Source organism: Tasmannia lanceolata, unplaced genomic scaffold (assembly GCF_043159265.1).
Source record: "Tasmannia lanceolata isolate RefF3 unplaced genomic scaffold, GAP_Taslan_0.1 ptg000026l, whole genome shotgun sequence".
Lineage (NCBI taxonomy): Eukaryota > Viridiplantae > Streptophyta > Magnoliopsida > Canellales > Winteraceae > Tasmannia > Tasmannia lanceolata.
In genome coordinates, this window is record NW_027518703.1 from 7,870,534 (window position 1) to 7,897,961 (window position 27,428).

Below are 27,428 nucleotides of genomic sequence, written 5' to 3' on the forward strand. Positions count from 1 at the left end.
CATAAGAAATGCAAGTATAATCCACCATTGATCTTGTAGACGACCCCCATTCTTGATCTCATGCCGAACTGGCATCCCATTCATAGAATAAAGGTTTAGGAAAAGGGAAATGATATATTTGCCCCCTTCTCTACCCTGGCGTTAAAAAGAGTACGGGGGTTGAATATATCATCTCCCTTAGAAAAAGGGGAATGGTATCCCCCCCCCCCCCCCCATCCTCCCCCGCGAACGTTATTCGTTAAGTTATAAAGGCAAAGAAAAACGTTAAATGGGGTGAATTTATCCTAACGCAGTGAACCATTCTGACAGAAACGTTGGGGTATCATTTTCCTAGAAAATCAATGATTTATGAACTTTTCTTAACAGAGGCTTGATGGATCAATTTGAATAGTTTGATCAAGATATACAAAACGGTAATTACCTTAGAATAGAACTTACTTGTGATTGAAGATTCCCATACTGAACGGACTTCCCATATGTAAGCTAAAGAACTATAGAAATCATCAGTTTAGCTTTTGTTGTCGGAGGGCTCCGTTTGGTTGCCAGTTAAATTTTTGTCCCAGGAAGAGTTAGTTAAATTTTGGTCCCATCCCATGTTTGTTTGCCTTTTAGCACTAGGTTTTTTTTAATCCCACTCTTGTAATGATTGCTTGTGTGGTGAATTTTTTAATCCCACTTTTGTAATGATTGCCTTTACATCCCATCCCAAAATAACTCCAGGAACAAAAATAAACTTAGGAACCAAAAATAAGCTTGAGAAGAATTTTTTTCTACCCAACAGTTCAAGCAACCAAACAAAGGTTTTTTTTTTCCCCGCCATTATCCGGTCAACCAAACATGGGATTTTTATTTTACCAGGATACTTCTAGGACTTTTTTTTTCCCACCTATCTCCCAGGGTATTTTTTTCTCCCACATAACTCCCAAGAACAAAAAAAACCTGGCAACCAAAAAGATGCTTTATTAGACTTAAGATCGTTGATCAGGATGTACTCAACATCATTTGGCACGACTTCAGATCACCTTACGGACCAAGGAATCTTATCACATAGAAGTAATTTCGATTGGCCGTTGGACCGAAGGATCCTATCACAAAGAACTATAGACGTGGCAAAAGCAGGGCCCACTGAGTGTCTTAGGAATGAGCCTAACAACCACAGTCCTTATAATATTTGAGTATCAAAGCTACCCTACCTTTTTTTTTTGGATGCATATGGTATCCCCACGCTATTTTAGGGCAGGACTAATTCCAATGGATGCGTGCAATCAAGGTTTTACATTTCGACCGAAATCTGAAATTTCGGACTGAACTTTCGAGTTTTGGTCAACCCCGAAATCGAAATTGGGTAAACTCGAAATGGTACAAAATTTCAGACCGAAATTTTAGGAAAATCTCCCAAAAATTCTGGATTTTAATCTTTAATTAAAATCTGATCTTGTACGTTATAAAATATTATCTGATTTGATTTAGTCCGAAATTTCAAATTTTCGGCTGAAATTTCGGTTTCGGTCACCCGTAAACGATGCGCATTGGGTTTACTACAGGGGATTCGAACTCTCGTCACTGGGAGCATACCCTTGACTTTAAGCCAAAGAGCCGAAGTTACCCTGCCTTCTAAAAGTGGAGAGATTAGGATGACATTTGTTTGATCACATGGAATTCTTTTCCAACCATTTCAATTTCAAAAACAGAAAAAAGAAAAAAATAGTTTGCATATGGAAGTGGCATAAGCAGAGCCCAATGAGCGTTCGTGGCTCTGTTTGATTGCAAGTACTTACCTTGTAGATTAGTGGTATAAGTAGTCAACAAAGAGGAGACAAGCATTGGATTTACGTGGAACTTACCTTGCAGAATAGTGGTATGTAGTGATTGGTTGTCAACCTTGTAGAGTAGAGGGATGGGTTGTCATTACCAATGTAGAGATAGAAGAGAGAAATAGAAAAGGGGAGAGAAAGAAAGAAAGTAAAGCATCATTTCTAGGAAATCCAAACAAAATTACACCTCTTGGAGGGATTTTGGCTTGGATTTCAAATGGAGGGGACAAGACTGACACACCACCGGACATGAAGCAGATTAACAAGGAGACTTGAGACATCCATAGTAGTCTCCTGGAATATCAATGCTAAATTGGCAACCAAACAAGGAGTTTTGCTTACATGACGCCCAAATGCCAAGCTAAACTGCAAGCCATCATTCTAGAAAGGAAACAGGTGATAAAGAAAACCCCAAAATGGGAGCCTCCCCCAACGGGATTTTTGAAGCTTAATTTCGACGGAAGTTCGATTGGCTACCCCGGAAAAGCTGGAATAGGGGGTGTTATACGTGACGAGTTGGGCAGAGTTGTCATGTCCTACTTGGGTCCAGTTGGGATATGTGACGCCAACGAGGCGGAAGTACGGGCACTTTTGTTCGGGATAAAGTTGTTCTCATCTACATGCTCAAAACGGTTGATTGTCGAGGGGGACTCCACAAACTCGATTGTGTTGGCCAATAACTTTTCAAAAGCACCCTGGTGGATACATTGTCTCGTCGCGGAAATTAAGGATCTGGTGCGTGAGTTAGGACCGAGGATAGTGCATAGAAGGCGCTCGGCTAATGAAATGGCCGACGAATTGGCGAAAAAGGGTGTAACATCGGACGACATGGTCATCCATTATGTACCCGAGGCTTTCGGGAATAGTTTTATGTAGACTAACGGAACCATCATGATGTAATTGGGATGTTATATATACTATTTCAGGGCACATCTTGTCCCTTGTTATAGTTTTTATTAATAAAAGTCAATTTAAAAAAAAAAACAAAAAACGCAAGCCATCCAGGCTTTTATGCAACAATCACTATTTTTACTAGCATATTTTCCTTTTAAGCCCTCTTCATTTTGGATTTTGAGAATCGATTGAGTCCAAAACTGATTATTGGGTAAGTAATCTAAAACGAAGGGAGCCTTATAACAAGGCCTTAGAGTTAGAGGCGAGGTTGTTTCACATCATCAAAACTTCAAAAGGCATGAATAGTAAAAGGCTGATATCTGGGTTACGGTCCAAGCTTTCCTAACTTGGTAAACGTGGCAGCACCATAAGAGCTGTTTGGGACAATCGTAAAACAAACGCGTCTTGGTATCGTTCTAAATTTTAAGCCCCGCGCCCCACATTTCCCTCTAAATATCATTCAGTCATTCACCCCCTCTATCTATATAAAGTCGAAACCCTATCTCGATCTCGATCTCGATCTGGACATGGAAGCTTCAAAAGCTCTAGTAACTGTTTCTTCTCCCTCGGAAAATCTTCACCTTTCTTCCATTCCCGAAGCAGATTCTCAACTTTCAACTCTCATTTACGGTACGCTCTCTCTTTCCCTGATGATCTGATTTTTCTTTCCACATTTTCTAAGATCTAAACCTGATGAATTTGTCCCTAGCATTTTGATCTTATGTGAAATTACGCGGATTTCAGTTTGATTAGATTTTGTTGAAATGAAAACAAAATTCATACGGTATCCTTCAATTTTTCCAAAGATAGATGGAAAATTCACTCCAAAAGTTAATTTCCTGTCAGATCTTGTGATTTTCAAAGGAATTTTTGTTACGAAAATGCGTATAAATTTGTAAATATCATCTGATCTTACTACGAGATCTACGATTAAAAAAATTCATCCAGTATACTTAGACTGAGATTTCATCCAGTATGCTTAAACTGAGTTAGTGATGATTTTTTCAAAATTAGACTGAGTTAGTGATGATTTTATGGAAATTAGACTGAGTTAGTGATGATTTTATTGAAATTAGGTCATATAATTTCAATACAAACTGGTAGATGGTATCTGGATCTTATTATACAATTTTAGGCTTGAATCTTATGAAATCTGTCAAGATATTTTAATGTTTTAATGAGTTTGTGCGGTGTTCGGTAGGAATTAGGTTATTTTATTTAAAAGAGCTTCAGTTTCCTTATTTATTTATATATTTTTCAGTTTTTAGAAATTTTGATTGGAAACTATAAGATTGTGTGATTTTCGAAGGATTTTTTGTTACGAGAATGCGTATAAGTTTGTGAATATCATCCGATCTTACTACGGGCTCTACGATTAAAAAAATCATCCAGTATACTTAGACTGAGAATTCATCCAGTATACTTAAACTGAGTTAGGGATGATTTTGTTGAAATTAGACTGAGTTAGTGATGATTCTGTTGAAATTAGGTCATACAATTTCAATGCAATTTGGTGGATGTTATCTGGATCTTATTATACGGTTTTAGGTTTGATTTTTATGAAATCTCTCAAGAAATTTTAACTTCTAATGAGTTTCTGCGGTGTTCAGTAGTAATTAGGTTATTTTCTTTAAAAGAGCTTCAGTTTCCTTATGTATTTATATATATTTTTTAGTTTTTAGAGATTTTAATTTGAAAATAACCGTTTTTTATTATATGCATAATGACTTAGAAAATATTGTCGGGAATTGGTGAACTGCTCCAAGGTTATGTGGATGTCCTTGACGTTCTGGTCATATGATTAAGGACTTCCTACAATTGTAATATCTAGTTTGTTGTGCGAATAAGCAATCGGTGGATAATCATGAAAGAACTGGTTAGATGGCTAAAATTTAAAACTTGATATATTCCATCAATTCACTCCCTAAAGTGTGTTATGTGGAAAATCTATTTTATATGTTTCAATTTTTTGACTAGAATGATCAAAGATCCGATCATCTGCTCAATGTTTTAAAAAAATTGCAAATCTTCTGGTTTTGCAAGTAAGTTCTTGGAGCTTGGACCTATGCTTATTTTTCTGATAGGTTTGCATATTGTTTGGATAGATTTTGCTGTATCATTTTGGACGTCAAGATTTTTACGTTCTTGTTCTCATGAAATATTCTTATTATCTTCCTTGTCTTTTTACTTTTATTCTTCTTCTCATTTCTGGATAAATTTAGATGTTTCACGGCAGGTTCAAGTAGCAATGGGGAACATGCTTAAGATGATAAGGTGAGATGTCTTCTTTAATTTCACATCATTGTAATTTCTTGTTTTTTCTGTCAGCTTCTTCTTTCTTTTCTCTTCTCTTTTGTTCCCCTCCTTGATGAACTTTCCAATTTCACTAAAACCAAAATTTCAGTGAAATAGAGCAAAGCTCTGCTGGAATAATGGAAGAGATAGAGAAGTGCAAAGAGTCTGCAGTTGAGAGAAGGAGAATGTTAAATGATGAGAAAGAATGCTTCCAAAAGGCTGCTTTCACTGCATTGGAGATGCTGAACACTGGAGAGATCAGTTAAAAGCTGTGAGCTTCCAGTTTTTTCTCTCATTTCATGCATACTTGTTATTCAATGGTTTACTTATTTGTTGGCACCAATTCCACATATTTTTGTTTCTTTGATTCACATCACATGATGAATGAAGTGCACTAGGAGATTGAGAGAAACTGGTTAAATGAAAATTTTCAAATGTGCTGTTGTCATGAGTGATTAGTACCGACATGTACTATTGGAACAATTTGGATGAGATTGATAGAAAGCAATAGGGTTATCCACTTCATGTAAATTTTTTTCAATTTTGTTCCTTTTGTTCTGGTAAATGCCATCTCATGTTTGTTAACGGTTAACACTATTGAAACTATGACAATAAGATGTCATATTGTTCATACGTATCTTGTACAAGTGACTGCATACAAGAAAGTGTTGAAGTGCAGAGATGGGTGTCTTAGGAATGATGCTTTCTAGTTTCTACCATTTGCATAATGCTGGAAAGTTCACTAAACAAGTACTTGAATGAAGACCTTTTTACTTGTATCTTGTTGTAAACTAGTACACGAAAGAAGGATGGATTGGAAGCCCTGGCATTTGATCGCATAAGATTTCTTGTAGACGAGCCTTGCACACACCTTTAGTCAAAATATTAGTCACTTGTTCTTCCATTCTAACATAGAGTGTACAAACCTGAGCTGCCCCCAGTTTCGTAATAAAGTTTTTATCAATTTCAATATGCTTTATATGATCATGTTGAACTGGGTTGTGAGCAAAGCTAATTGCTTCCCTATTATCACAATACAAACTCATAGGTTCCTGAACACTAGTCCCAATTCATGTGGCATTTTCTTTAGCCCCAATAGCTCACACGCCCCATGAGCCATGGATCTGAACTCTGCCTTTGCACTAGATCCAGCCACCACTGATTGCTTCTTTCTCCTCTAGTTAAACGGATTACCACCAGACTAATGTAAGGTTTTTTCTCAACCAGTTTCAATTTTTTAATCTCTTCTTGTATTTCATTCTTGGTGTAAGTTTACTAATGCAGCATATGTGGAACCTCATGCAACCTTACCCTATGGTTTTGACCCTTCCTCATAGTTGGCATCTCGTATCCTCTTGGCCTTTAGCAGTCTTTTGCTAAAGTTTCTCATGACTCATCAAGGTTTCTCATGACTCTTGTCAAGCTTTTGAAAGAAGAGAGCAGATATACTATTCACACCTATTTTTCAAGGAATAGTACTTCTGGGCACATGTATAAGTGGGGTCCACCTGTTTGATGATACAACTCGTGTATATGTTGGCCCTCACAATGTATGGGCTGTCCACGGGAAATCTTTCCAATTGAGAAATGCTAGCCATCTGATCTTTGTAGATTTTGTTGCTGAATTTGGACTTGTTGTTGCCCTTTTTATTTCTTAACAGTCCACATAAAGTCCAGACAAAGACACATATTATCCAATCCAGAGATTTTTGTTTCCTGGTCTGTCCACAATGGGTCTAGGAAATGGATGGTTTTGGATCATTAAACAGGTACCCCATCTGTACCTTTACGAACTGGTATTTTCACTTGGAAAATACACACAAGCATCATATAAACTCTCTTGAAAGAATCTAATAGATATTAGGAGTTTCCCAATTCTTCAGAGGTCATTCAATTTGTTGTTGATTAGTTATTAATTTTATTTTATTCTTCTTTCATATTCAGGTCAAGCTTTATCTACAATTTTGTTATAAATGGCCCCTTATACCAACAAGCATTGATAGATAGGCACCTGTTGCTCCAAGCAATCTTTTTTTCCCTTTTTAACAGAGAAACAAGTGATCATTCTCTCGTATGACACCCAACTCTTCCACTTGTGAGCCGTCGCCAATGAGAATTTTACTCCCTGCTTTCCCAAACTTTTTCTCTGCATCCACCAAATTTGATAATGTTAATCAGTCATTCTTTTCATTTGATGAGCTGTAAATGTTATATGCAAACCTAATGCCAATTTTGAATTTCTTTTTTATGCAACTTTTTATAAAATGCTTCAAGCAATTCCAACCATCTAAAATCTATTTCCTGAAAAAATGAGACATTTTCTTTATTAGAATGAGAGATTAAACACTGCTAAACTTTTCTTGAAAACAATTAGGTACATTTTGAAGTCTAAGTAACTCATTTATTTATGCAACCCATGGGGTTTCATGTTGGTCAACTTGGAATAATAGTGACTAATTTTATGAAAATTGTTATTTGTGAAGGAAAATTAATTGCGGTTTGTATTATGGACAAAAATCTTTGAATGTTATGTTTTTATAAGAAACTTCTCTTGGGTGTAATATATAAAATCAACTAATTTTGGAATTTGTTGTGGCACGGATCTCGTATTACCTGCCAATTGTAAAAGCTCTTTCATTGAGTCTGGAAGATGGATAAGTTTTCCCAGCTTATTGCCTTCCATTATATCAAATTCATTTGGATGATGCCCATGAATTACCACTCTCATGGGTTGTTTGCTTGAGCATTGACTGGAGGAAGTTGTTGTTGATCCTGCAAGATTGTAACATGAATTCATCTACCTTTTTTATTTCAAAAAATAGAAGTATTTATGAAACTTATAGCTAATCGTAGCTATTTTGATAAAAAATGACAAACATGTTTCTGTTTACAGTTGATTACATCTACTATTTTAAGGCTACCCATGTCCCTAGGTTTTCCCTAAATGAGAACTATATAATTCACAATATACAATTGGTATTTTCTCTTGGATGATGAAGTAAACTTATATTAATGCAAAATAACAGAAGCTACAAATGCATTCATGACCAATCTGGTCACGAGAAACCAATCCATATACTGCAACAGCACCTCATACATCTTCTTCTAATGGGAAATAATCTCTTAACAACCAAAGAACCTCTAGAAATACCACTAAGCGCCAGAGAGTTAGCCTCTGAGTTCACCGAGCTTTCGGCATGCTGGAAAAAGACACTATGACTCCCAATGCAATCAAATACCTCAATGGCATCAGAGAACCTTCACGTGAATTCCTTCTTAGCTTTTATCGTTCTAACTTCCATAAGCAATGTAACAAAATTGGAAAGAGCAACAACTTCTTCTCTACAACAATGAAAGGTTCACATATTCAACCGAATCCTTGATACCAATAGACCCAAAGAACACTCATATGACATGCCTTTCATGCCCTCTAGTGTCCCCCATCTCATCAGGGTCCAATTCCTCAAATTGGATCCGTCAAAATTCAGTTTAAGCCAACAAGGGGAGGAGGGGACCACCTCAAATTTAGCTATGGCGCAAGGTACCCCATGAGACGTGCATATCAAAGACTGATATCCCACCAAAATCCTTCGAAGCAGCAGTTCATCATATGATAGTGCTGAAAACTGTAATTTTCAATTTGCCAATAAACTTTGCCGATCCCTTGAAGATTCGCCTGTCGCACTCCGACCACACTAGCCACATCAAAGAAACCATAGCAATGTTTGACAAAACCTTACCTCTCTCAGGAGCAAGGACAGCGCCACAGAGTCAACCACTTCATCAATAAATGCTGGCATCACACAATCCAACCCTCACAACTGGCAGAAAATCTCCAAAGCTCACCATCTGGCAATAAGCAAGTGATTGGCTGACTCAACTACTGCACAACACATGATACATCTAGTCACAATGAATTGATTACGGTTGATCAAGTGATAGGGAATAAGAATCTTGCCATGGCAAACCGTCTAGCAAAATGCCACTACACAATGGGGCACTGAAACATGCCACAATCTAAAGGACAGAATACAGCTACTTCCTTATTACGTAAGGCAATGGTACATTATTTTTTTTGGGTATTTTGACTATTTTCACTTATGAAGTCCCAAAATTTTCAGCCTGACTCATAAACACATGAAGGAATGGATGTTCCTCCTCTAAGGAGAATAACTTAAACCAACACTGCTCAACGGAGTTTACCATTCTCCCTTTCAAAATACCAAGCTACCCTTAAACACCACTACCGTTACTTAAGTGGTTTACCTATTGCTTTAGTCTTATTAATTGTTGCTTTGCGCTTAGATGGGGGCTGCCTCTAAATCCGTGTACTTATTGATATGGATTTAGAATATATTTATTGACATGCTATATAGATCACTCTATCATGCCATTCATGCAACTTCTCTTCTTCTTACTTCACATTCAACTTCTCGTCTTACTTCACATTCAACTTCTCTTCTTACTTCACATTTGTAGGGGTTAAGCCCTCATAACCATTCATAGGAACACTAGTTTTCTTGAGTGTGGTTGGGCTTCTCTTTCAAGATGATGGTATCAAACCACTAATTTTCTTTCGTTGCTTCAATTCATAATCTGTGAATTTCAACTCACTCGGAATCATGGTGTTATCTCTCAATTGCTATATCTTGCATGCAAGGTATTAGGACTGAGTTGTACTTTTTCAGTCTCTAGATTGAACTTGCGGAAACATACCTTGCTGGAATTTAAGATTAATGAAATTTGATTAACTGTTCATGGCTTTGTGTGGAAGTATTTTTAATCCACTTTTGAGACCTTGCTTCAAGACTTTAAAACTCATAACCTCCTGGTTCATGCTAGCTTTACCTACAATTCTTAACTCACAGCTTCCAATAATCATGTTCATGAAAACTTGATATTTAACTTGTCATTATGGTTTCAGGAGGCATGGATTAATGTTTTCTCTCTAATTCAAGAAATTGTGGTTACACTACTGAGTTTGTTGTGCATCTCTCCTTGTTGTTTGGCTTTTGGATCTCATGGCAAACTACCACACTACAATTCATATGTCATGACTATTAAAATTGGTGTATTTATCTATTTTCCTTTCTTCCATTCATCTGGTGTTGAATAAGTTCTATGAATTCAATCCCTAAAATACCTGCAATGACTCATCCTTTGTAAGATCCCGCGATTCTCCTATTTGTTCCTTATTGCATTATCACATTAACAAGTTTCATGCTGTTTGTTTTACATTGCTTCTATTGATCACTGATAGCAATCCTTGAATCTAGTGCTGCAGTACCTATTGGCCCTTGCAGACTTACACCATATTATGGAGTGTCGTGAAGTAACTGATTCTCTCATTCAAGTGTTGCCCAATAGATTTCTTTGCAGGTCTAGTGGTTACTTGTTATTTAAGTCTTTTGTGGACATCATTTTTTTTTGGCCTCTTTGGCTTAGGGTTATCACATCACGTGAGTTGTGTTTCAGGCTGTCAACACAGGATTCTTGATTTTCCTCACCTTCTCTTCGTCTCTATGGCCAAAAGAACACTTTTTTGTGGCAGTCCTACTGGCTCACAAACCTTCCATTTCCCACTTTAGCTTATTGATATCTTATGCCTTGCACAGAGCTTTGTAGGAAATAAGGGGAATTTCTTGTATAGGAGTTAAGATTGTATTTGAGAGGTATTTATGTCTTCTTCATGTCATGCAGGGTTTTATCATTAATATACAGGAAAAGCCCATCGTGGGAAGTATTCCATTCATTCCATCTCTTCTCTCTTCTGTCTCCCTCTACTATTTTACCCTCTAATAACTCTATCTTGGTATCAGAGCAAAGAATTTTTCACATTTTTAACTAAATTTTTAAACATGCCATCATCCCGGCAATCATACCAATAGGGTTTTTTCACATTTTTTCCAAGGGATATCAACGCCATTGATTGTATGATGCATCAATGATATCATCAGGCCCTATGACTAACATTAACAGTCATATGACCATCGAGTATGCCTGAAACGTACATGTGGTCGGATGATGCATGTATAATCTGCACATGTGTTGGTGAATTGCTAGGACAAGAATTGGTCTCATGTTTGGAAAATGTAGGAAGTCAAAGTTTCTCTAATGTAGGCTCAGATGGTAGACTAGATGTCCCCTCACTTTGGAAAGTTTGTGTGTTATCGGATGGATTATTAATATTTAAGGAAAAATTCTCTCTATCCAGTGTTTTACGACATGATTATTTGGATCTATTTTTTTCTCTGATAGAAACGTATCATCCATATAATTCAAGAAGTTAGTCAAGAATAGACAATATGAACCTTCTATGTTGGCATCTCCACCACAGCTTGTTGTTGATGCTTCACAATTTTGTTGTTCCTCGATTGATTTGGGATCCTGTTTAAAGCAATCATAATCATAATTACTATAACTAAATGGTTTCACTTTAACCTACTAGGTTATAAAAGAAAATCAGATATTTCACTGTTGCTGTATTAGGAAGCATTTGGTAACACTGCCACACAGCTATCATATACGCAAGAGAAAAAACATCTTCCTATCTCTTCAAGAATAGATATATTTCTTCTGATACCGTTTGGATCAGCGAACGCAATTCCTTAGGGTTGTGGAGGGAAACAAGAAGTAGAATTTTGGCAAAATGCTTAAAAAGCTTTTCTTCTTCAACTAAAACTTGCATTACAGATGTTTGCTACTCTTTAAATAGATAAATACATGAGAGAGGACGTTCAAGCTTGCCCACTAACTAGTTTAGGGACTTACAAATATAATAAATAGCCAAGGAACTCAAAACATTGACTAGTCAAGGTTATCAAAACACACAGTCTACTAAAACTGACATAACTTTCTAACCACTGCTCCAATTTCTGACCATGAGTACTTGTTGGAAAGATCTCAAAAAGACCTAAAACTTTGTAGTTTATCATTTTCCATAATTCTTTCATTTAATAGCCCAAAATCGTTGTTGAAAAACGGTCCAGAAGCTTGTAATGGGAATGCACCTGCATCATCTTCACTTGTTTTGGTGGCCGTTGATCTCGTTGTTGTACTCGCTGTGGCCGTTGTCCCTTTTTTTATGTATTTCACTATGTATTCACCACACCAGCTTGAGGGGAGTGTTGTACCAGGTTGGATGTGTGCTTTGAGCTCACGGTTGTCATCATGAATGAACCTTGAAGAGCATTTATATGTGATGTGTCCCTATCTTCCTTTGCATTCAACTCCTCGAAAATTATGGGCAAGTGAAGCGCACATCACATTTCTTTACTCTAATTTTTTCATGAGAAGGGGTTTTGTTCATTTGATCATGTTCTTAAATTTTCTGATGCTGACAGATGTGGAAAACTGAAAATGGGTTGATAACCCTTAGTAAGAATAACTAGCATATCTCTAATCTTTTTTTAATTTTTATTTTAAGGGAGTTTAATCCATTTACACTGAAAAGTAAAACTGATGAAATCTGGAGTCTCCCTGGACTAACAGAAAGATTTATAGAAAGACGAAGACAGACGTATATAGAACGTTAGTTCCCAACACGTTGCGCCAGTTATTTCTTGATCTGAGATGAGCACTTACTTGAGTGTCCGTGTCTTTGAGAAGTTCTCTTTTAAACTTACCTCAGTATCCATGTCTTTCAGCAATTCTCCTATAAATGGCACTTGCTCCAGAGTTTCTTCTTTTAGGCCTTTCAAGTGCTGAATATGGAAGAGTCATCAGTATTATAAATTAAAGCTGAATATTTTTCCATTTCAAAATTGGCTAGTAAATTCAGGCTGGATAAAATATGTTATATGAGCTAAAAATGCACTTAATTTTGCAAGAAAGATTGGAGTGTTCCACCAAATGTAGGGAAAGATTGGGACATTTATGTGAGCAGATCCATGTAGGGAGTTTTTTTTTTTTTTTTTTGAAATATTAATAGGGAGTTATTGTAATCTGATTTTAGTTTATTTATTGAATTATTGAAATGTCAATTTAGGCTACAAGTAAATTTGGGATGTCATGGATAGGACATTTTAGGCTATCCAAAGTCACAAAAAAAAATGGAACTTGTGAAATAAGGGCAGTCCAAGTTTATTTAATTTCACTTAAAGCAGCTATTTTTAATTTTTGCCCAGAAAATAAACAGGACCATTTTTTTGAGATAAATCTTTTTTTCCCCCTTTCTGCTCCATACCTGAAGAAAGTTCAAAATAATTATCCTTCTATCTGTAATATGGTGCTGTACAATTTGCTTAAAATCTCGATGACTTATCCGAACAAGCTGGGAAAGCCTCTTGCTTCTCACTGTGTATGGTTGGGGGATATTGAAAATCACCCCAATTTCTCCTGCCATGTCTCCAGCTCCTATTTTTGTCAAAAACTGAAAATTGACATGAATTTGGTTAACCTCGACATTCGAGGAAAAATAAATCATAAAAGCTGTATACTACGTACATTCTAGCTTCGATTACTTATTACCTATTCCGTTCAATAGTTATTTGGAGTCACAGCTTATCTATATTCTATGCTTAGAAATGACCATACTAATTGTAAACGATTCAAAACTTTTAACATAACCATATTAGTGGTAGCACAAACTTATTAAGTTTGTAAAAAAGTTGGTATTTTCCAACCTATAATATATACCAATAAATTTTTACCTATCCCCATTTCATAGCAAAACTGCCATCATCACGCGATGCTGACTTTCCCAAGTGCATGTCTTCTTCTGGAAGTGTCATGTCATTTCTTCTCAGTTTTTAGCAGTAGCTTTATGGATATTAAGGTTCATCTGTAGGAACTCTATTTTTTTTTGTTATCTTGTGTGTGTTTCACCTGCTCCTGCAGAGCTCCATACATGATTGTATGTTTGTAAGCTGTAATGATCATTTAGCTTGAAACTAATATCTTTTCGTGTTTTTCTAATGGTGGTAGAGCTACCAATTAAAGCAGTTTGTTTGTTGTCTTTGACAGAATGATTTTGTGGTTGAGTCAGAAGTACCTCTCTCTAATTCAAAAAGGTATGACTTCGCATTGTTTGTGTGTTTGTATCATCCTAAGAACGCAGCAAAGTTTATCATTGGCACACAATCTGTTACCACTGTAAAGGTTCTCCAGTTAGAGAATTCAGTTTTGTGGATTGTTGCTCTCTTCCTTCTATGGGAGATTGAAACCTGAAAATATATCATGCTACTGTAGGATGATTGATACCATTTAAATGATTCTTTCCCCTAGATATTTGTATTAATTGAGATGTGCATTTGCCTCCAACACATGCACACTATCCAACCAACACTCTATCTTGTGTGTTACAAAAATTGTCGAACTCATAGCATCATGTACCCCATTTATGTTGCTAAAAATGTTTATGGACGATATCACGCTTCAGTGAAATTATTTTTGTTTTCTTTTTTCTGTTTTGTCTTCATGTTTCTTGCAGTCATGAATTTAGTGTAAAAGAGCTCAACTTCTTCTGGATTTCTGATTTCAAACAATGTTGTATACATTGTAATGACTTATTCACATTTCTTGGTGCAGCTCTGCTGTATTGGATTTATTCTAATTTCTCAAAACATGTCAATTCTTACAGCTGAGAACCAAATATGAGTTTTTTTTTAAAAAAAAAAAATTGTGAGAATGTGTTTATAATATTTTACTTTTTAATATAAAAAAGGACAAAAAGAATATAAGGAAATAAATAACCAACTTGCGAGACAAATCTCGGAAATACCTGTTCTGTTCCATCCTTATATGTTAGCAACTCCTGCAGGATTAGGCGGTAGTTTTAGTAAGCAACGCTTAAAGGGCTCACAGAAGGCATCTATGTGATGCATGGGGGAGCAAGGGACAGAGATTTACCACTGCACCTGAGACTACAAAGTAGAAGTCTGTAGGGATCTCATTTTGTAGAATAATATCAACTTTAGGTGGGAAATATTCTGCTTTCATCTCAGAAACCTGCGAATAAACTTTAATCAGATTTTTATAAACAGTAAGAACTTTGAAGAATCTTTACCTACTTACTTTTACAGTAATATTATTGTCCTTAATGGTATACAACAAAGATATGTTGTTGGTACATCTTAGTATCTACACATTAATCTTGAAGAATGGGGCACACACAAGATTGATAGAATGCGTATTTGTAAGTATTTGTGCTAGGGATTTTAATATTTAATACTTATAATGGTATTTAAATTATTGCTACTGCTTTCAATGTTGCTTTGTCATGATTACTATTCTTAGGGAAAGGATACACTCCCTTGTTTTGATAATGGCACTTCTCACTTCATTAAACCTTCTTTGATTAGCTATTGACAGAGCTTAGGAATTGTAACAGCCTTTAACAGCTCATCAGACAGTGTAAAATATAGAAAGGAGTGCCATTATTAAGAAAAAGGGAGTGCGGGTTTCATTTCCTTATTGTTGTTGTTGTTGTTATTATTATTATTATTATTTGTTGGTTGGTATTATTTATTATTTATTATAATCATTACTTTTATTATTATGATGATGTTGATGGCGACGATGTTGATGATGATTCTTGTCATGATTGGATGAAAAACCTACATACTGTAATCACATAGGGAGAGAAATTACCAACTGGATTATCAGATCTTGAGAGACTCCTTTGAAAAGGTAGCTACTTTCAACAGTTCTTTGGAAAAGATGTTGTGCGATGCTCGACCTTATTGCCTTTGGAAGGTCTGCAAATACTTCATCTTGCTGCAACTCCACTGTCTTGAACTTCAGTTGCAAGTGTGCCATCATTTGCTCTTTAAGGCCCTCTGGAAGTCGATTCATGCTTGCATACCGCGAAACCTCATTGATGGTATCCCTCTGCACATCCAAACAGAATTAATTTCTCTCAAATCACTTGATAAATAAGTTTATCACGATATGAATCAGCTTATGATAGGTTTCGTTAGATTGAAATAAAAGGATGGTGCAAGTCACTTTTACAAGGTTGACCTATTTTTTTGGTGTTTAACGTAGTCTTTTTTTTGTTCATTTTGATAAAAGTTGGTCTTTGATGGTGGTGCTAAGAAAGTGATATCGAATAAATTATGATATAGAAGTAAGATTTTTGCAGTGGTGTCAAGCGTGGTTTTAAATTTCTACCAAAACCAACATGAAATGACCAAAATGTTTCCGTTTCCCTCCCTACCGAAACTTCAAAACATAACTAAACCAAAATCATAAGTGTATTAGTGGTATATTATATTAGTATGTGTTACATACTTATGTTTAGATGAATGACATGTAATAGATTTATTATGTATACATATTTATATGAATTACGTTTGAAATGTGGTATGTACTGAATTTTCAGTCATGTTTGATGTTGCTAAATCATGATGGGTGCTTGTATTTCGTATGTAATGGTTTCTAAGTGTGTATTTGTGCTTATTCTAACATTTTCTGAAGTTTCATCTTAAAATTCAATCATTTGCATATGTTTCCATGCATTTCTGTGATTTTACAGGATTTCCACCGAAATTTCTAACCGAAACCGAAATTTGAAACCTTGGTGTCAAGGAGAGTTTCATCTAGAGAGTCTAGTCTCTATTTTGTATAGTCTATAGTCTTTGTAATACCTCGTTTATTAACTGAATCAACATAGTCGATTATTGTTCTATTATCTCAGAGTTGCGCCCATGGGTGCATGCTTAAGTCCTTTATGATAATCAGAACCCTCAGCATTTAATCATACTTCCTCTAACAAATAAAAGAGGATAGGTGGCCTTACCATTGTGAAGGTTCGTGTGGCACTGTGTACAACAAGATTTGTCATGTTTCCGATGAGATAAGCATTGAGGCCAATGTTGAAGAGCATAAAGCAGATATTGAACATCTTCTCCCCAGTGTTCTCTGCATGCAAGTCTCCATAGCCCACGGTGGTGAGCGTGGTGATGGACCAGTACAATGCATAGGTGTAACCTAGCCAGATGCTTCTGTTTTCAAAATTGTTTATCTGTTTTCCGATCCAGGTGTTCTGTTTTACTCGGTATTGGGTGGCCTGCCAGTAGTAGAAGCAACCTGCTGAATGTACTATGAATAGAGTGACCTGCAATAAATGCATAAGATGTTTAAATTGATAAAGTTTTGCTGCAAGTGGTTATCATAACTAAACACAATGATAACTTGGTGCATATTTTCTTGTTTGACCTGATTCCCATCCATTCTAAAAGACAAAAGGACTAGATTCTTCTGTAAAGTAGCTGAAATATCCCAAAGTTTGTCTTCTTTGGTGTTGTTTAGTTCATCTTGCTCAACATTCACATATTAGGGTGTTGCATTTATGGATGGATGTGTAATGGTCAAGGGGTTCTGCAGATATGATTACCATGTAATGTGGAAAAGCTTGAAGAGTTTTACAAAGGCATACCTAATTTGACAAGACAAGGACAATTGGTCTTTTCAAGTGGGCAGAAGCAAATGCAAAATGCATTAATTGCTAGAGTCGGGTATCGTGGTCTTGACCCATCAATGAAATGGATAACCTGGTTTTGGAAGGCAGAACAAAGTTGAATGTTCCACAAAGTGAGACCTCCTTCTAGGGAAAATAAGAATATGAGCATATGACAACAAAACAACCAACTATAATATAAATTTTGATGTACCCTGTTTGTAACCTGTGGCAACTTCAATCATCCATATGAAAAACATGTACTGATGAGGTTATGCTGATTTGATATTCTAAAATCTTCTTCTCAAAAGTTGGAGAACCATTTGTGAGGTCTCCCTAATGAAGAATGTGAGAAGAAGCCCACCATTCAATATGACCAACAAGATCTTTCCTATTACGTAAAAGAATATGCTTCCATGACAAGAAGAAAGAGTGATCGATAATTTGAAGAGTGTTGTATATTGAAACATGATACTTATTTTATCAACAAAAGTATTCATGAAGTATCCCATACGATTGTAGGTATCGTGTCAGAGATGATACATTGAAACTCGGCAAGTATCCAGGCATCATAGATGGTGACGAGACTATATTATTGTAACATTCGTCTTCGTTGCAATCATTGTCTGACCTTTCTTTAGAGTACACCCATCTTCTCTCTCTCTCTCTCTCTCTCTCTCTCTCTCTCTCTCTCTACAACCGTTCAACCTTGTCTCCCCACCCTGGCATTCCCATCACCCCATCCTTTTCTCTTACCACACTCTAAGGCCCTCTTTGGTTGCCAAAACTCTGGATGACGGCTGGAAAATTTGTGGAATATGGAATGCCGGATGCTGTTTGGTTGCCAAATTTTAGTGGAAATTCCATTTGACTTCTAGACATCAAGGGGACATATTCATGAGATTTTTTCCTACGTGGCACCCTACTTTTTTAATCGTTCCCTCCTCTCATCTCCCAAGCAAATTTCTCCAAAAAGTAGGTTTTTGGGTATCACTTCGAATGACGCCCTTTTATTTTGAAATTTAAAATCTTTTCATCTCCATTTGTCCCCCTCTATCTATGGGGACCATCTCCCTCCACTCCTCTACCATGTGTAGAAGAGGAAACTGAGACTCACAAAGGTCTCCCTCCTCTCGCCTGGTAGCATCTCGGTGTGAACTACCAATTTATGCATGTAGTCCCCCATCACCACCTCGTTTGACGAAGATCCCAAGAGAATACCCTTCTTTTCATCCCCTTTTTTATTGGGCCACAAATAACTCCTCTAATATCTCTTGTATGACCATAACTAAGAAGAACCCGTCATCCATTCGGAGTTCATTGCGGTCCGGGACTATCACCATCCATGTCGATCCTCATCCTTGCACTATTCTTTCTTGATCTCCTTTTTCTTGCCTAAATCTATTCTTTTGGGTAGTTTTGGCAATTTTCGTGCCTTTATCGTCTTGTGATAGTTAATTCAAATTTGTGATTGTTTAGATCTGTTTCGGCAACCATCTGACTTATCTGGCTCGTAAAACCCTTCCTGGGACTGCATCACCATTTCAAACAAACACTTTCTCAAAATTGTGATTGTAGTTCTTAGACTTGCCCACGAAAGGTACAAATGCCCCATATTGGTAAGTACACTGAATAAATTCGGACGATTAGATATTGCTTGTTTAGAACCTCATCAACATTCTAATCCAGTCACAATTCGGGTTAGTCATTCTGGCTTTGGATACAGCAAGAGGAACCTCAACCACTTGAATAGTTTGAGAATCTCATATGCTCAATTGAAAATTGTTAAAACTTCAACCAGATATATTTGTAAGTTTGTTTGAGAAATAAAAATTCTACTGCCATAACATTTTGCTCAATAGGATGATAGCGGGGAGGATTTTTTGGAATTGATACTTACACAAATAAGTTTGCAGTATCTTGTCCAAGAGTAGCTGAAACGAGTATCTTTCTCTAGCCTGCAAAATAAATACTATTTAGAAAAGGTAATTATTCTTTTCTGGTTGGTTAGCTGGTAGATAATCTTAAACAATAATTGCCAAAACTATTCCTATTTTATTCTAAATAGCATGATTTACCTTAAATGCTCTCTCTACCCACCCCCATCTCTACATACCTATCTTTCTACATGTATATACTGACATATTTATGTACATATATAAATATAAAAAGCAGCAATTGACATTTAGCCTGAAGTGTCCACAAATTAGATGGTTAAGATCGTTTTATGGGGGAAAGAGATATTTGGAGCATGACCATCCATGGTCACTCAATACGTAACACCGACTTGAACTTTTGCGTGCTATTATTTTTAAGGGAAAAACATTCGCATGTACCTGTAATAGCTCATATGTGTGTAGATTTATCATAGAAATAAAAAGGGGATTTAAGAGCTGTAAAGACTTCATTATTGACAAGCTAGAGAAACCTTGAAGGAGGTTTTCTCCCCAATACCTTGCTTTTGGCCGCATCAAGTTGAGTATCAGAGCATGAGTAGATATGAGATTCACTATGGAACCAAGGTATGAAGCCAAGGACGACAACGTGAGATCTTGAAGATGCTAAGATTGAGAAATTCACACACGAGGACAAACTTTGCAACGTAGAGATATAGCAAAATGCCGAATGGTGTTATCAGAAAGCGACCATCACCCACATTCTAATGCTCATTTCATACAATGTTGCATTTTCTGGTAAAAAATTGATCCCAGGTATTCATTTGGATAGGAATACCTTACAAGAGATCCATTGACCAAATGATAGCAAATGTGGGAGCCATGCTATCCTGAAAGTGTATTATTGGAGAGTGGAGACATGATTTCTATGGAAATTGAGAGGATGTCTGTCATGGGAAATTGATAGAATTGATTTTTTTAGCATGAACACCATTTCCAAAGCTTCATGGATCCCTTGTAACAATTTCAGAGCATCACGTTTGGGTGTTGAATTTTATCGTCATGAGATCAAGATATTTGATAAATCTGAATAAGCTCAGCATTATCAGAATGAGATATGGTTGTATTATAGAGTTGTAATGTGTGATTGGTGGATCAACCTTTCTTCTTTACATGTTATCGATAAGGGGGAGTTGGGAAATGGGTATGAAACCTTCCCCCGATAAGGGGGAGTCGGTTGTTTTATCCTGCATGAGTGGGGGAGATCATGTGGTTTTATCCTGCATGAGTGGGGGAGATCATGTGGCGGCAATTCTAATCTCTTGAGACGAGAATATGATGTTTTAGCTGGTAAAAAGCTTAGCAGAACTTTTAATGGAAAATAGTGAAGCCAAGGTCGTTGAAGCTTCAACTACAAAGAAGATCAGAAAGTCCCCGATAAAGAAGCAGCATATAATTTCATCATATAAACTGGATATTTACTTGATTTGTTATTTGTTGGCTGGAAGAGAATAGGAAACATTTTTTGTGGAACTCATTTCTTCTATAATTTTTATGTATGTCAACTGCCTACGTACATGATTACATAGATATAGCATTTGTTTGACAGATATTTCAAAGTAATATGATGATACTACCTTGCAAAAAGATCACTAACACGCCTGAGTCGCCATAGCCGGAGCAAATTGAGAAAACTGAAAACGGCACCACCATGTAGTTTTCCGGTGAGAATGCGATAAATATACTGAAACGGTAAAGTTGATGCAACGTCCATGGTGAACCATAACCTCGAAACATACCTGAAAAAAAAATAAAAAAATACAAGTTGAGCTAGCTTTTATTAATCTATTTTACCTGACAAGTTTCTTTCCTAAGGAAGGTGGAGACATCCCAGAAGAAATAGGAGTTAGGATTTGCATTATCAAGAATAGGATGTAAACACTACCCGTTTGGAGGACACAAAATCTTGGGATATTTCTATTAGTGCAATTTTGAGGTGCATCCATAGCTTACTTAACATTTGGTTAATTAGTACATTATTCTTCATTATGAATCATTCTAAGAGAAAGCTGGTTTACATTTCTTGCTAAACTGGTGTGGCACTGTACTTGTGGAGACGATCAAGGATTAGGATGATCCTATGGAGACGATCTTTTGAGCACATCCTATGTATGTCAGGGCCCATCAAATGAATGGTTTGCATCGCCCAAACAATATGGGCCGCAAAAGAATGCTAGGCAATTTCACGGCTTTTGCATGAGAGAACAACCACATGCTCACTAATTCATCTGAGGTGGCTGTTCTCTCGTGCAAAAGTCAGCCCCAAAATGCCTTTCAACATAATTCCCTAGCAAATCCCATATATGGTGGCATTACCATGTTTTAATAATTGCACAAAGTCAGCTTGCCTTTTCTTTTTTAATCGGCTTATGATATCTTTTTGGGAAGTGATATTAATGCCCCTTCTGATTACTAGGGACACCCAGCGCCAGGGTATCAATGACTAAAGGGGGGCTGATGTACTTGGCGTCAGAAGAATCTAGTGGGTTTGATTGCCACGTATACAGGTGCTGGGGACACAGAATCTAGTGGGTTTGATTGCCACGTATACAGGTGCTGGGTGTCCCCGGTGATCAAAAGGTGCGTAAATATCACTTCCTGATTTTTTGGGAACTGTAATAACCTTCGACAGCTATTTAAATAATATCTAAACATGGTAGTGCCAATACGCTGCCATGTTTTGATAATGACACTAACTCACCTTGTCTTTTCTTTTTAAATGGACTTTAGAGACTTTTTTTTTGAAATTGTAATAACCTTTGACAGCGTGTTAAATAATAAAAACAAGATGAGTTAGTACTAACAAGCTAAGTACTTTACCCAGAAATCAGCCTTTCTTATCAATGAGAAGGGCTGAGGTTAAGAGACATATTTTCTAGTGAGATTAATCTCAGCCCTTAACATTGAATTGAAAGGATGATTTTGGGGAAGCACACTTAGAATAGACGGAAGTGAAACAAGCTCTTCTCTGTATATTAGCAATTAAGAGTGGGTGTGTGTACCGTATAGCAATCTTCTTAGGATCATCAACGAGAAGAAAGGTCGATTTGTCCAAGTAGGCCACAAAGAAGGTGGTAATGATATCAACGGCAAAGATTGCATCCACGACCATATCAATGAACAGGAAAGTGCCAGATGTTGTATGTTGGAAAGCTACCTCGAACGGAGATGACCACGCAGAGTAGATGACCAGGATTACAAGAAACGTTTGCCACCATCTGCACAATAAAATGTAACCCCCTCCCAACTTACTAGTAATCACAGTTAATGATTTTAAAACTAGAGATTTTATATGGTGTAAGCCCTTATAGTCCTGTATTTTTCAAAAGCCCTTATAGTCCTGTATTTTTCAAAAAGTATTGTACGGACTATACTACAGCACCGTCGATCTGATGGGCCACAACGTAAATAGGTGTTCCCAAAAAATCATTTCTATAGGATGATATCAACCCTCCGATCTATAGTGGAACTGTATGGGACTATAAGAGTACACAATATAAGATCTCTTAAAACAAATAATTATATTTATCTATATTATTTGAGGAAATGGTTTGTGAGCAGCTGCTCAAATAAGCTTATCTGAGCAGATCTCACAAACCATAGGAGGCACATTTTTGGAGGATCCAAAGCATTCATTTGGAAGGCCCTTCCATGGATAGGGTGTGTACAAAAAACCGGCTCTATGGAATCATCCTAACCTAACCAAAGGTGGAGGGGAAAATGGGCAGACACTGTGTGTCCATGTTTCTGCCCAGTTTTCCCCTCCGCAAATGGCAGGGTTAGGATGATCCTATAGTGCTGATTTTTGGTACACACCCTATCTATGGAAGGGCCTTCCAAATAAATGCTTTGGATCCCCCAAAAATGTGGCCCCCATTGGTTTGTGTTAGATAAGCTTATCTGAGCAGTTGCTCACAAACCATTTCCTCATATTATTTATCTATAATATGGGAATGTCTAGGCGACTATGCAAAACCCATTTCACTGCCCCTCTTTTTCACTAGAGAAATGCCACCTATGTGGGCTAAGAAGGATGCTGGATGGGTTTTGCGAGATTTCCCTACACACTTCCTTATAATATACAATATACTATCTCGGACTGCATAGGCAATTTCGCACAGGAATATGCTGGCCTCTCCTTTTCAAGTCAGAACTGCCACTTCATTGCTGAATGCCTTGCTCATTTATTCTTATCAGAAAAGAGGGTCTGCAAAAGTGCTTTTGCGAAATTGCACACTACCATAATATCTACAGAAGTATTAAGTGAATCAATTAAAATCAATTTCCTAGGCCATCTATAGATTGGAGGAATTTTCCGAAAAAGTTTGGAAAGGCACAATATTTCTTAACTTGAACTGAACCTATCCAATTTTTACTTAGATCCTTCAATTTATAATAATATCCTTGCAGTCCAAACAGCATAAGTTTAAAGTGAATCTCCCCTTTTACTTTTTAGGGAGGCTAATTAACATTAATTTCCTGAAGTTTGGGTGGAGGGACTTGGACTTAGGCGCACTTCTATCCTCCACCTTACCCAACTCAACCCTCTTTCTTGCTAGTAATTAAATAATATGAGAACTTAAGGCTACCACGCTTTCTACTTTTCTGCCCTGCTTTTCCCTGTTGAAAGCAATACTTCGCCAAAAATATGGTACAAAAATCATTCTCGTCATCTCACTACCTTTCATGCTCAATAGTAACTTGTGAAAGTGGAATGGTGGCTAATCTCACTCCAATAAAGCTAATAAATAAACAAATAAAAGCAACCATCTATGGCAGATTTCAATCATTTGTCTAGAATTAGGAAAGACCATAGTTAGCAAAACTCCGTTTTAATCGGTATTTAAAAAAAATAAAATTGCATTTTATTGGTGCACATTTTGTTGGCCCCCCACCATATTTTGTAAATGACAAAATTCTAAACTCATTTTCTTGTGTTTCCGTTTTTTTTAATATGTTTTATGAACCAGTACTGTATTAAACTCGAATTTTTGCCGTCCTGTTCTTATGCCGAATCACGTTTTGCTAACTATGGGAAAGACTTCCCAATGTGTCTAGAAACGTTTTGTTTGCAATTGCACCTCTTCTGCTTTGGCTATGTTTCTTTGGACGTAAAAATAGGACGTAAAATTTGTTTTATGTTCATTTTACAACATAAAACAAAATTTACGTCTATTTTTTACTTTTTAAGAAACGGAATGTGATTTTCGTTGGATGTTCACCAAATAGCGTCGATAAAGAGAAAGCTTGGTATACACAGATTAGTGGAAGTCGGTCACTGGATATACACTGAATAATAGTAAATGCCCTTCTGATTAATTTGATGATAATAGCCCTTTTAATCCAAAACATAATACCCAAGCAACTGCTCTTTCGTAAACTTCCCTTCTCACCTAATTGACTAAAATTTCACCCTAGGGGGTGTTTGGATCTAGGGGAAAAAACCTTCCATGGAAAATAATATTGGATGAAAAAAAATGTCCAGGGTATAGTAGGCTTACAATTTCCCCTGGAAACTGGGAATATTTTATATATTGAGGAAATAATTCCACTGGAACTTGAAAGAAATTTTCCTTGGAAAATGAGTTTACCAAATGCAAGAAAATTTATTCCAAAAATTGAAAAATTTCCCTATTTTCAAGGAAAATTAGAAACCCACTAGACCATGCAATTCTATTCTCTATCAAATTCTAGAAAAATAAGAAGTTAAAAAACTAAGGGCTTCTTTGGTTTTGATTTGTATCAAAGTTGGTCCTTAATTATTTACAAGTAAAATTATTTTAATTTAATCTTGTCGGGAAATGGAATGTTTAAGGCCTCTTTGGAAGTAATTAACTATGGGCCGCTTTGGATGCCTTGAATTTTCATAGAATCTTATATATAAATGGTTTAGAAATCAAGTAAATTTATTTTCAAATAATATTTATTATTGTTTTAGAAATGATATGGGCCTTTTTAATTGGATACCTTGAAATTCTCTGCATAGAATCTTATATACAAATGGTTTACAAGTCAAATAAAATATTTACAAATAATGTTTATGATAGTTCTTGAAATGATATAGTTAATGACTTCGAACGAGGCCTTAACGTCCCATTTGCCGACAAGATTAACCTAAATTAAAAATAATTAAGGACCAATTTTGAATTCACCCAAAGAAGCCTTATATCATTTCTAAAAGCTATATTACACCTATTATTTTCAAATAATCACACTCAACTTCAAAACCATTTGCTAATAAGATTCTATGCAAATAATCTTTAGAGGCGATCAAAGAGACCCTAAACAAGCCATAGCCTAGTTTAAGAGAGTCTAGAAATCAAGCCTATCCTTGAATAGCATACACACCGAACATTAGTGAACCTTATTAACTAACTTCTTATTGTCAAAACAATATTAGAGTGGCGATTATCAATGTATTGGACTCTTAGCAAAGGATTTCACATTGTCTGATCTCTTAAATGATGCTTCAACAAGGCAAAAACAAAAAGAAAGTAAAAAGGAAAGAATACCTATAACGTCGATCATATGGGGCGATTATATATTTCCGAAGCTGCGAGTGGCCGTCGTCTATTACGGTTCCAAACGCAGGCAAGAGACTGCTAGAAACTGTAGCCGAGTTCTTGATTTCTCCCCTTGATGCTCGCCGAGCTAGCAAAGAAGTTGGCAAATTCTCTGTCTTTTCGGGCAGCATCTTTAAGTTAGAGTATCAGAAAATGAAACTAAGGTTCTTGATAGAGGGGAAGAGAAGTTGTTGATTGATAGAGGTTGCTCATTGATAATTGTTTATATTACCTGAATAATTTCAGATAATGGGGTAGTAGAAGCTCTAACAATTTTATATTGTTATAGATTATAATATAATGATAACTATATTTTATTGCTTATTATTGAAATCAATGCCTCCTTACAAATCTGGGTATCTTTCCTCAATTGGGGAATTGTTATGATTAACAATCAATAATCCACTCTTGAGATTAATCAGCGAACATTTTAAGGCCTTGCTTGTTTTGGATTTTGAGAATTGATTGTGGACCTATTTGTTTTGGATTTTGAGTCCAAAACTGATGATTGGACTCAAAATCGATCTCGATCAAAGGCCAAAACAAATAGGGCCTTAATTTTGAGTCCAATACTCAGTTTTATACTCACAATCACTTCTCAAAATCCAAAACAAACAGGGCCTAAAAATGATATTTTAAGTGTTTAGACTTAAGATCCTGCATATGAACTCTACACTTAAATTCAGTACATGCCATCCAATCAGTGCACATCTCTTGGATGCCCAACCACACCCACTAAATCATCCAACAGTAGTCCAATTTTTGTCTCTTTGTTGTGGAACAAATGGGGGGCGAATTTTAAATTCTACGCCCCATATATTTTTCCCTATGTCCAAATTATCGACTCTTTTTCATTATTCCCCAGTGTTTTTTTTTTTTTTTTGTGGGTTTTGTTAGGAAGGCTCTTTTTTAAGGCTAACTTCCAAACGGCGTATACCAAGATCCCACAAGACTCCATTATCACCACGTTGATGTTTTAGCAAGCAGACAATATGCTATATTTTCCTATTTTGCATTTCTTATGGAAGTGATATATTTGTCCCTTTTCTTCCATAGACCCCCTCTAGTGTATTTATGACTACTCTTTTTATACTACAAGGGGGTGGCCAGGGAAGAAAAGCGAGTGAATATAAACTTCTTAAAGTTACCAAATACCTCTATCTTAGGGTTAAATTTTCTTAACTTAAATACGACAGTTTGAGCCACTTTATTGAGGGTGGAGTTTTTTTTACTAAAAAAAAAATTATATTCTAAAATAGGCAACCAAGCCCATGGCCTTATTAATAACAAATTTTTTTTTTTTTTTTTGACATAAGGTATCCCCACCCTATTTAGGGCAAGATTATTACCTACGTATGCACACAATCACCTGTAAACCACGTGCATCAGGTAAGCTCGGGGGATTCGAACTCATGTCTATGGGGAGCAAAACCGTGACGCCATTCGAACTCGTGTCCATGGGTCAATTTTTTTTTTTTTTTTTTCAAATTGACAAATAGACAATCTC

General features: G+C 36.3%; 2 protein-coding genes and 1 long non-coding RNA gene across 3 annotated transcripts; 1 reads left to right on the top strand and 2 right to left on the bottom strand.

Moving 5' to 3' along the window:
• The first annotated feature begins 3,161 nt into the window (after positions 1 to 3,161).
• Positions 3,162 to 14,082, top strand: LOC143858745 (uncharacterized). Its single transcript, XM_077369457.1, has 4 exons — positions 3,162 to 3,338; positions 4,931 to 4,982; positions 5,113 to 5,274; positions 13,968 to 14,082. Exons 1-3 carry the CDS (start codon positions 3,236 to 3,238, stop codon positions 5,267 to 5,269), a joined length of 312 nt encoding a protein of 103 aa, XP_077225572.1. The 5' UTR covers positions 3,162 to 3,235; the 3' UTR covers positions 5,270 to 5,274; positions 13,968 to 14,082.
• Positions 6,742 to 11,393, bottom strand: LOC143858746 (uncharacterized). The gene is made up of 3 exons (XR_013239027.1): positions 11,315 to 11,393; positions 7,617 to 7,775; positions 6,742 to 7,149 (listed from the first exon to the last, which is right to left on the bottom strand). It is a non-coding gene; the product is annotated as an uncharacterized LOC143858746 (long non-coding RNA).
• Positions 14,045 to 26,135, bottom strand: LOC143858469 (potassium channel KAT3-like). The gene is made up of 9 exons (XM_077369118.1): positions 25,871 to 26,135; positions 22,361 to 22,576; positions 20,936 to 21,097; positions 19,304 to 19,361; positions 16,744 to 17,061; positions 15,594 to 15,833; positions 14,853 to 14,951; positions 14,725 to 14,757; positions 14,045 to 14,167 (listed from the first exon to the last, which is right to left on the bottom strand). The coding sequence occupies exons 1-9, from the start codon at positions 26,050 to 26,052 to the stop codon at positions 14,045 to 14,047; spliced, it is 1,431 nt and encodes a 476-aa protein (XP_077225233.1). The 5' UTR covers positions 26,053 to 26,135.
• Between the last annotated feature and the right edge of the window lie 1,293 nt (positions 26,136 to 27,428).

What these genes read in the sequence shown, in the direction of transcription:
- LOC143858745 (XM_077369457.1), top strand. Translation starts at nt 3,236, where the DNA reads ATGGAAGCTTCAAAAGCTCTAGTAACTGTTTCTTCTCCCTCGGAAAAT. An exon ending in ACTTTCAACTCTCATTTACG is followed by an intron (nt 3,339 to 4,930) that starts GTACGCTCTCTC and finishes GGATAAATTTAG; the next exon opens with ATGTTTCACGGCAGGTTCAA. An exon ending in AACATGCTTAAGATGATAAG is followed by an intron (nt 4,983 to 5,112) that starts GTGAGATGTCTT and finishes CCAAAATTTCAG; the next exon opens with TGAAATAGAGCAAAGCTCTG.
- LOC143858469 (XM_077369118.1), bottom strand. Translation starts at nt 26,052, where the DNA reads ATGCTGCCCGAAAAGACAGAGAATTTGCCAACTTCTTTGCTAGCTCGG. An exon ending in CCTAAGAAGATTGCTATACG is followed by an intron (nt 21,098 to 22,360) that starts GTACACACACCC and finishes TTTTTTTTTCAG; the next exon opens with GTATGTTTCGAGGTTATGGT. An exon ending in GTTAGTGATCTTTTTGCAAG is followed by an intron (nt 19,362 to 20,935) that starts GTAGTATCATCA and finishes TTTATTTTGCAG; the next exon opens with GCTAGAGAAAGATACTCGTT.